This window comes from Myzus persicae, unplaced genomic scaffold (assembly GCF_001856785.1).
Source record: "Myzus persicae strain clone G006 unplaced genomic scaffold, MPER_G0061.0, whole genome shotgun sequence".
Taxonomy (NCBI): Eukaryota; Metazoa; Arthropoda; class Insecta; order Hemiptera; family Aphididae; genus Myzus; species Myzus persicae.
In genome coordinates this window covers 108,534-119,456 of record NW_019104097.1, presented here as the reverse complement: position 1 = coordinate 119,456, position 10,923 = coordinate 108,534, and the positions used below count along the sequence as shown (strand labels likewise).

Below are 10,923 nucleotides of genomic sequence, written 5' to 3'. Positions count from 1 at the left end.
ATTTCACATAGATCTACTATTCTACAAAATAATAATATTACATTGGTATGTATGTCTGATTATTTAATCAACGTCTTACAATAAAAATATTAGGAATATAATATTGATTTGTACGACTTTTTATTTTACTTAAAATAACATACATTGTTAATTAATTATTAATTGATTTACATTTAAAAACAGTAAATTCAAAAATTGTACTTGAGTTTTTTTCGAAACTACATATTTTTTAATTCGAAAAGTTAAAAAAAGACCAGTCTGCTCAAATATATAATAATCTTATTAATACTACAACTTAACAACTACCTAGTTAATGTCTGTCTATCTACATTTACTTCATTAGAACAATTTGCCAATAATTTAGCATATCACAATTTTTTCAAAGCTGCAATGCGTACCCAGCTCTGTAATTTGGACTATGAGTTGATCTGTATTGGAAAAATAAAAACCATAAACAAAAGAAGTCCGAGAGAAAATTAAAATTAAATTAAAAAATTAAAAAACATTGAAGAATAACATTTGAAAATAATATGTGGCATATATAGTACACACAATTAGATCATATTTTCGTGAGAATTGATTTTTTAGAGAGATCATTCATAAGTATAAGATAGAGGTAAGTCTATGTGAGATGTGACCTCAAACCGGTATTAGTAAAACAAGCGACCATGCCGTATTATCATAATATTAATAACGTGAATAGGTAAATTATGAACCGAATTCTTTTGTTTTATTTTTTTTGTTTTTACACTTGAAACTATTAATATAGAGAAGAATAAAATAGGACCTATGGCTTACAATATACAGTAAGAAATGTGGCCTATAATAGATTTTTTTTTTTTAGATAGGTAGGTTTTATAAATAAGGGTTGTCTTGAAGAATCCGTAGTTCACCTTGAGTGGCCACATCTATAAAAAAAAATAAAAAATAGCGAAAAATCCAAAACCCAATGTTAATAACAGACAAGAATGGTTGTTTTTATTTTGTTTTATTTATTTAAGTGAATTTTTTTTATTGAATTTAATTATATTTGTTATTGTTAAAATATATTAAGATATTAAATCGAATTAACATCTTAATTGCAAAAAGAATTTAACAGGCGATGTGTCGACATGTTTTAAAACGGTAATAAGTACAGAACGTGAAAATACTGCAAGAGGATAATATATATAGAACAAGAATTGAAATAAGTGAAAAGATTGCATACACTTAGAACGCAGACTTATATAGGTAGTAATAATAAAATCAACCACCGTAGTAATATAGTAATACCATACACGGAGTTTGTATATAACATCACTAATGTTTGTATTTAGGTAATTAGACTTTAAAAATAAAGTTGTAGGTTGTATAATATTATATGTATTTATATATATTTAGGAAGTATATATGTATCCAAAATGAACGCAACTAATATTTGAAGTCAATTTCGTTCCCTGTCAGTTAGTGCCAAATTATTATCAGGAAAATTATTGTGCGCAGATGCCAAATACATCGCACATAATTTTTTTTTCGTAAAGTGTATATTGCATCAATGCATCATACATGTTTTATTTTTATACCTCAAAGCAATTGTTAATAGAATTTTAGTCAAATTATAATATAGGTAGGTATATGCAGTTAATTAATTAATGTTTAGGTTTTGCGTTTGACTCCAAAAATTGCGTTAACAGTTCATTTTGTATTAATATAAGACATAAGTATAATTATAACATTGTATATGTAACAAAATATATAACATAGGTGTATAGGTAGAAACATTTTCTCGTCATCCACGGGTTCCCGGTCACGAAGGTGGTCTTTTGGCGACAGCAACCGCGGTTAGCGATATAATACATATATATTAACAAAATATATTATATTAATCCCGCGATTTCGAAGTTCAAAAGAATTTTCCGATAGCGAATAAAAATTCGTACGAATTCCGGAAGGAGGAGGAGGCGGCTTTCACAACCTCAAATCCGACGATGGCGACGACAATATTTTATATGTACACGGCAGTTTCAATACGAAGTAGTATACAGTAAGTATATAATATATATAGAGTATTATAAGTATAGTAGTAGTAGCAGTGGTATAGTATAGTGATAGTTTATATATACATATATACAAATAATGTGTGCATTATAGGTAGGTACTATAATAACATATATAATACAGTAGGTGGTATATTATATATGATATGCAGGGACTCAATGCGATTTCGACACTGACCTGTGTTGTTGCAGGCTGTCCTGCCGTTTGAACGACTTGTAGCACATCTCGCACCGGTAGTTGACCGTTGGCAGATGGTTGCGTTCGTGTATAAGCAGCGAATAGTGTTTGTTGAACGTCCGGTTGCAGTACTTGCACACAAACTCCATTTTGACCCTCTTGGGCCGGAGTCGGTGGTTTTCCGAGTCGAGCTGTATTACCGCGTACATGGTCGGGCCGCTGCAGCGTTCTCGCCTGGCGCTCCACGAGCTGATTACGATAATATATAGTAACGGACGTCCGTCGACGGCGGTGACTCAGGCCGAGTGTCGATCGTCTCGTTAGGAACGGGACGAGAAGGTTACCCGGGTGGGAAATATAGGTACACAACTATTGTATTAATATTATGACGTGTAGTGATTTTCAGATCGGTGTCCCGCAAATATACGCCGCCAACTAGTGCAGTGATGTATACGGACGCGTATATTATAATAATATATGTATATATATATTTATATATATATATATATATATATATATATATATATTGCAGGCGGCTATGCGGCTGCGGGGCTGCGACGGCGATGACGACGACGACGACAAGACGACGCTGTAAAAACAACACAAGCGCAAAATGAAAGTCATTGAATTTGTATTACATCGTACTATAACATATATTACAATAATAATAATATTATTATTATTATTATTATTATTATTATTATTATTATTTATGACCAATGGGTTTTCGGCGGTTACGCGCGCGTCAAAAAACTAAACACTATGTGCAATATATCAAAATATGTGAACGACAACAATAGGCGGGTGGCGTTCAAGGATTTTGAGTAGGAGTTTGCGAAATCAGACAGACGTGCCGACAATTACGTATAATGTGTATGCACCGCAATGACGCGCCGCCTACCTGCAGCGGACCACGTAATGCAGTGGTGACCGACTTGTTGCGGCACGGGAGTAATTCAAGGCGCTCCATAAACATAAAAAAAAAAAAAAAGAGGCTTTGACTGCGGGGAAGACGGGACACGCAGATATCGATGGCAAACGAAACTGGAAAAAATGTAAACGAAAAAAATCGTATTTATCTTATATAAGCGCAGACGCGACGGGTGACGCGATTTCAATACCCACGGTGATATAATATGTTGAAGAGTTTTAACATATTATACCTATAAAACAGAAGTGGGTCGAGTGACAAAAGGTTGACGAAAAAAATTAAAGACGCGCAACAACAATAATCTATAACGCCGGCAGCATTATACATCAACGGCCGTCAACAGTGGATAATATTATATTTTAGTATAATATAGTCTACCGCGGATAAACCTAATAGATGAGATACCTAAACAACGGTGTGGCGGAATAACCGCGTAGGTATGTATGGTATTAATCGTAAAAAATCCGAAAGGCGTAAGAGGTTAATAGTAATTGTGGGTACCTACACTCAATACTAAGAATTATCACTATATTATTATAATATATATTATTATGCAATACAATATAATAATATCGTTTAGTCGAAGTACCAATAAAACGGTTTAACGTTGGAAATTTTCCGACCCGAGAGGAGCGGTTTCGTGACTGTCCGACGGCTGCGGATGTTGTGCGCGGTGGAAAACGATCACGCGGAGGCGCAGAGTAAAGGGGTATAGGCGGAGTCCGGTAGCCGACCGAACACCGGTAGCCGCGGTGGCCGCCATTAATTCGTCCCCACCACCGGTAAACTACTACCGCGGTTACGCGCCGGGTCGGTCGACGAACACCGGTAGTCCATTACGACGTATTTCGCGCGCACCAACCGTAATCAACGGGTTGACACGACCAAATCGACCGCGTACGTCGCATACACGATGATATATTATTGTGACGTACGATTTACAATATATATTATAGCCGACGCTGTGACTGCGCCTGTATACGCCTGTATATCGCACGCACTTATGTAGTTAAAATAATATTAAATTATTGAGCAAACCTACCGAAGACTACCTACCTATAATGTATGATGTGTATATTTTAATGTTTATGGATCGAAGTCGCGACGACGGCGAAGCGAAAATAATATAATAGAATATCGTACGAGTAAGAAATAGAAAAAAAATATTACAGACGGACGACGAGAAAAATATGAGTGTAAGACAAAAAAAAATTATGATTTTGAAATAAAATAATATATACTAAAATACTTACAAGGCTCGCGTGTATTATATTATTCTGTACGGGTACGAATTTTATATTTCGTGCACTGCACCGTTACATGCGCGAGTACAAATAATATATTATTATATTATATATTATTTAATATCAGCATATAGTAACACAGGCACACTCTTGTAATATATCATAAGAAGACGACGGCGACGAGGACGACGGCGACGAGGACGACGACGACGACGAAGAAGAAGACGACCGCGGTAAGTGGTGATTATTGCGGAACTCACTGGACTGTAGCACACGAAAGTCAGAAGCGGTCTCTCCACACGGCGACGGTCGAGAGTGTGTGTAGTGTGCGCGCGCGCGTGTGTGTGTGTGTGTTACGGCGGCGGCGGCGGCGGCGGCGGCGGCGGCGGCGGCGGCAACAACAGCAGCAGGAGCGGCGGCGGCAACAGCAGCAGCAACAGCAGCGACGACGACGACGACGACGACGGTAACAACCGGGCGCGGCGGCGGCGTTGTTGTATTCGACGACGACGACGACGACGGCGGCGGTAGTAGTAGTATACCGCACCGGATCGGCGCGCGCGTTCGGCTGCTCCCCGGGTGCGCTACCCGATCATCGGCGGCGGCGGCGGGTGCATGGGCGCGAGCAGCCGTGGCCGGGGACCCAATGGGCGCCGTGGGAAACGCACGGAAGCCGGTGCAGGCCACGCCCGTTAGCGTTCTGGTTGGCCACTGGGCGCGCCACCACGCACACCGCACGTCGTTTACGTAGGCGCGCGGCGCGGACGCAGCGGAGAGACGTCGACCGCTTGTGTCGCTTGATTGTTTCTTCTCCCGCCGCCCTACCCTTATTACGAACGCCAGTTGTTGCCTCCGACGACGACGACGACGACGACGCCGCCGCCGCCTCAACGGTGGCCGACCGGTTTTTCCCCGGGCGGCTACCAAGAGGATACCGCGGTTACGACGGCGCGGGCTCCGCACGGACTTATATATTTTATAGGTACATCATAAACTCCGAAAACGCGCATAGTATAATAATAATAAATACCGAATAAATTATAATAATATTATACACCGCGCGGTATGAGGTGACTTGCGTATATAATATATACGCGCACGATGCCGCTCTCGAATTATCGTAGTTATAATAATAAAATATCGGCTGGGTGGGGCCGATGACTCGCTATAATATTTATTTCGGCGGTCCTAAGCTCGTTTTAGCTATTCAAGCCTCTACACTCATATGATAGCATGTTCTATTATACTACTATAATATGCTTGTTCTGTGTACAGTGGCGTACCCAGAGGGCGAACAGGGCTTATGTTTCAGCTTCAGGCCATCCACTATATTGACCGCGTTTTTATTAAATTTGATAATTTCATTATTACTTATATGGCTATATCCACCTTATATAGGTAGTACCTCGGAGATGTTTTTCCACCAAATATATATTACGCCGTGTCCTAGCGCTAATTTGCACGAGCATGCGGAAAAAAACAAAATACCTAGCCTTTATTTCGACACATGCGGGCAACGCTCTGCGTGCGGAACAGCAAGGTCTGCACAATATGAAATAGCAATAGAAATAGAAACGCACTCGTCCGCACCAATTAGGATATACTACATAATTACGTTATATACTCCTCGATTATAAATTCCAAGTATGGTATAATATATATTATCGTTATAATTATCTACCCATACAATCTAAATAACTAGGAATACTTGTTTGAAAATTGACATTTGTGCATAGCAAAATATTTAGCTACGGAAATTAGGAAAGCCAGCAAGTTGGTAACCTCACTCTATTGCAGTACAGTATATTTATTGAGTATAGGTAATAGATGTAACTCAATCTAACTATCTATACCTTCAGATGCTCACGATAAAAATTAATGTGGATTCACGCTAAACTTTTTTTAAATTTCCACTTACAACAACTTATGAGGAACATTGTGTTAAATGTTTTTTCGGCCGAGCGAAAATATTTTTGATGTTCTACATTGGCAGAACAATATATCATTTCTCTTTTTCATGGCTTTACACTATGGGTACTATCTTGTTGTAAATTCAGTTCTCATATTTGGGATTCATTAATTATTCAAAACTATACATATTATTATTATATACACATTGTATTTTATTATTTTAATATAACACTTGGGCTACCAGCCAGTACGGCCGTACATATTTTTAATACCATTAATAAAACAATTATATTGTGGTTAGGACAGTTGAGTGTATAAAAATTAATGATATCATTCAATATCTTAACGTACCATATAGGTAACATACTAACATATTATATAGTTATATATTATGTAATATAGATATTACTTCAATATTTTATTAATAAAAAAAAATTTGAAACTACTCAAATTTAATTTACTTTGTTTAGCCTCCCACCCACCAATGAAAAACCCTGGTTATGCCACTGCCATGTATATAGTATCGACCGCAATAAAATAAAATATTACATAATATGGTGCTTTTTTTTCTATTCGTTTTTAGGCGATAAACATGCCATTACGACTATTTAATGTACATAATATAATATTAGTCTATAAACATAATATATGTATTTTATTGACATAATAGGAGACATTTAGAAGAACTTATAGGAACTTGACCCTCTTGACTCTCCCTAAAAGCTATCTTTAAGATATTTTACATTATTTTTATATTTAAGTCTTATAGTAGATATAAGTAGAATTAGATAAACTTAAATATATTTAATTTAATATAATTGGTGTAATTAGTAGGTATACCTAGAATTTTTAGTTATTATATACATTTTACTGCATAATCAAAATTGTGTCAATATAATATTTGTGTAAATATTGGTATATTTTTAGACTGATGGAAGATTCCTCTTTGCTATTGTAACCATTTGGGCTAAAACCCCATCTGAGAACCTATATTTACGTATATGTATATGATTTTAATATATATATAAAGTATATAATATACCTCATTCGCCGTGGACTTGATTACCAAATATAAGTTACAATATTGTACAGTATAGATACCTCGGTATAGAGGTTAGGTACCTATGTACATTACTCAAGTTAAATTATAGAATCAGAATATATATGTATCGAATAAAACCAATATTCAATGCATAATACTTACAATGTATAATATACCCATTGCTCAAATCTTTATCCATCAATTTTAATACTCGAGATTAGAATATTTTTTAAATAATTAATATTTCTATTTTAATTCGATTTTTAAACAATAGTTGTTAATTTTCTAAAATACACTTTGAATTATGTAATATAATACTACTATATGTTATTGTTATTTATATAAGTGTTTATGCCGGTTAAATATAGTTAAAAAATAATGTCAAAATCGATTAATTTACTAAATATAACATTGATTCCTATGTAGCATATACCTTCCTATAGCCTTTTATTTTTCTTAAATATTAGGTAGTATTGTATTTACTATTCAGATATTTCAATTATTACCAGCTATGTATATAATATTATAATATATATTGTAATATACAAGTATATTGTTGTATATATCTATTATAACTTATATAAGTTGCAAGTATTATTTTACTCAACATCTATTTTTATTTTTTTTACTAGGAGCTCGCTGCAACATAGGAAATTGGGTGTGGGGTGGTATGGTAGGGGACTTTTTCTATATTTTTAGTAGGTTATTGTTAGGATTCGTAGGATATTATGTTGGTAGGGTTGAAACACGTGTTTGTGTATATGTGGCAAGGATATGTTGTTAAAAACCCGGGTTTCAACAACGCCGGTCGCGTATACGCTGCAGATTGACCGCGCCTCACCAAGCCACATCTCGATATTAGTATTGATTTTGTAATATATACAATTTAAAAATGCCTGACCGGCTAACTACCATTCTTATATTATTATGTATTTATGTAGGTATTTGTGTTACCGTAAAAAGGTAAGTATATATTATAATATATTAAGTACATACTATACTATAGTCTATACCTATATTCACTTAAATCAATGTTATTAGGTATATTCTGTGGGTTATAGTAATAATATCAGAGGCACTGTTTAAATAAATAAGTAGTATAATATGAAAATAATTTAAAACAACTTACCTGTTGTTTGAGAAATCGCAGAAACCTCTTAAATCTGAATATATGTCTTTATATCATACATTTTAAAATATTCTTCTAATATAATATAACCAACTTAAATATATTAGACAATAAGTAATAAAATATTTAAATTATACACTTATTCCTGTACTAAACGATATATTATAAAAGATTAATGTGAAGGCCAACATCGCAGTATGCCAGTATCGGACTGAACAAGTTAAAAATGCGGTGTCTTGGAATAAGTCACGATGAAGACTGTAGTCTGTAATAATAATAGGTATAGTTGCATAGGTATATATTTAGAAGTGAATTGAGAACGCCCGTATACTCTACCGGATTTTTGGTCAATACGGGTTTATCTTGATAATAATTATGAGAAATCATTATATACATCTTAATATAAATTATAATAATATTGTCACAAATGAAGCACATATAGGTACAACAGTTCGATAAATCTGAACATATTATTTTCAAAAATCACCTTGACTTTGCAATACCTAGTATACGAATATAGTAGCATACCTACCATACCATAATTGAGGAGGAGGTTTAAAGTTTTTTATAGTCAAAAATTGAATTTGTAAAATCTAATTAATTATAATAATTTACCGTGTACCTATTATAAATTTTAATAAATTGATAGCTACTTTACTATATAGTTAAGTTTCTATTGTTATATGAGGTATAATATTTTATAACATAATCGAGTGTAGAGTCGATGCGAGTTCTGTTGGCGTTTGTATAGAAATTTACTTGGAAATTTATGTCAAAAAGTCATAACTCATGAGCTGCTATATTGTAAACGTTTTGTCGACGATAACTATTTGGGTTATGGTACACCACCCGTATCTATTGCCGTTTTTCCCCGGTTTCCCCATATGAAGTGGATTTGGCGGTATTATTAATTAAAGTCTCGTTCACACGGTGACAGTTGCATGACACCAGTGTCGTAATATCAACGAAATTAGATATACGACACTAGTGTCACGACACACAATATCATTAGTGTCATACTCATTAGTGTCACCGTGTGAACGAGGCTTAATATTAATACTTTTTCTACATTCGATATTCAGTGAAGCAATATAGTATTGGTTTTGAAATAATAATATACGATTCTGAGCAAAGAATGAGTGTTGGTTTTACATTGTGTTTATTTTTCCATCGGTCAACACCTTTTGGGGCAGTAATAATACTTTGATTTTCAACTTTGGTTTATGAAAGCGAATTTAATCTATTTGGTTAGGTTAGTACTAAGTAAAAAGTAAGCAATTCAGTATCTACTTTTCAAAACAATGGGAAGGTTGGGGGGGGTGTAATTGTTCAAAGTTATATTACATTAAATCGATTTTGTTTTCTCGGAGTTAACCAAAAACGAATGCTACTTAAAAATTTTAAATGTCCCCTAAATGTTTATTATAGCATTTCTGTATTATGATTAATTTTTTTATATATTTTGACTCTTTTTGAACTTATTTAGATGTAGACATTTTTTCTATAATTGTGGATCAAAATTTGTTTGCTTGGTCATAGAGCTTAAAAATGTAATACAGATTCCTCATATGTTACTTATTTTTTAATTTACCAATCAAATAAATATCTTAAATAAGATATACCTTTTTAGTATACCCTTTTTTTATGAATTTAAAATTATTTTGTAGTTAAAAATGCATACATTTTCTTATAATATAAGATATATATATATTATATTTATACCTAAAATTTGAAAATATAATACAAGGTCCACATATTATACGTTGTTTATCGTTGTTATTGTTGAGATTAAAAAAAACTTGAGGGTAAACCTCAAATATTTTTTATAACCATCTGAAGTTTAAAATTTGACAACATTGGATGAAATAAATTTTCTCATCCAACGATTTTCTTAATTTGTTCATTGTTGTAATTCAAAAACAAAAAACCGTAGATACTTGACATTTTCACCAAATGTTTATAATATAATTTCTTACACGTGGTATGGTTTTCTAAATATTTGATTTTGTTTTTGAGCTATCTGTAGACATTTTCAATTTTACAAAGAACGGTTTTTTATAAGCACTTTAAATTCAAATTTTGTAATTTGAAAAGTTAGTTTTTATTATTTCTGTAGTAATAAGCAACATTTTATAACAAATATTAATTGCTGTTCCTGTTATAGCTGATTAAATAAAATATATCTATAGTTTCTAATTTCTTTCTATTAACATATATAGTTATATTCTGCACGTCATAATATGAGGTCGTAATCTAAAAACCTTAAGCTACTATCAATTGTATAATTTCATTCCATTGTATCTCTTAATATGGACTTCCTATTATACGTTTTGTCATTTTAATATCTATATATGCCTAATGCAATTTATTTTTATAATGCTAGCTATAATTTTCAAAAACATTGCTTACCCTCTCGACCTAAAAAAACTCATAACATTTTAAATATTAATAA

The 10,923-nt window shown here is 33.6% G+C and overlaps 1 protein-coding gene across 2 annotated transcripts; it reads right to left on the bottom strand.

The window, feature by feature from the left end:
* Window positions 1–244: 244 nt before the first annotated feature.
* On the bottom strand, window positions 245–4,761 carry LOC111038703 (protein drumstick-like). Of its 2 annotated transcripts, none has more exons than XM_022321920.1 (3): window positions 4,399–4,761; window positions 2,215–2,803; window positions 245–908 (listed from the first exon to the last, which is right to left on the bottom strand). In XM_022321920.1, exons 2-3 carry the CDS (start codon window positions 2,421–2,423, stop codon window positions 890–892), a joined length of 228 nt encoding a protein of 75 aa, XP_022177612.1. In that variant the 5' UTR covers window positions 2,424–2,803; window positions 4,399–4,761; the 3' UTR covers window positions 245–889. The 2 variants fall into 2 exon arrangements, with proteins under 2 accessions (XP_022177612.1, XP_022177611.1); XM_022321919.1 differs by having other exon boundaries at window positions 245–428.
* Window positions 4,762–10,923: the final 6,162 nt, after the last annotated feature.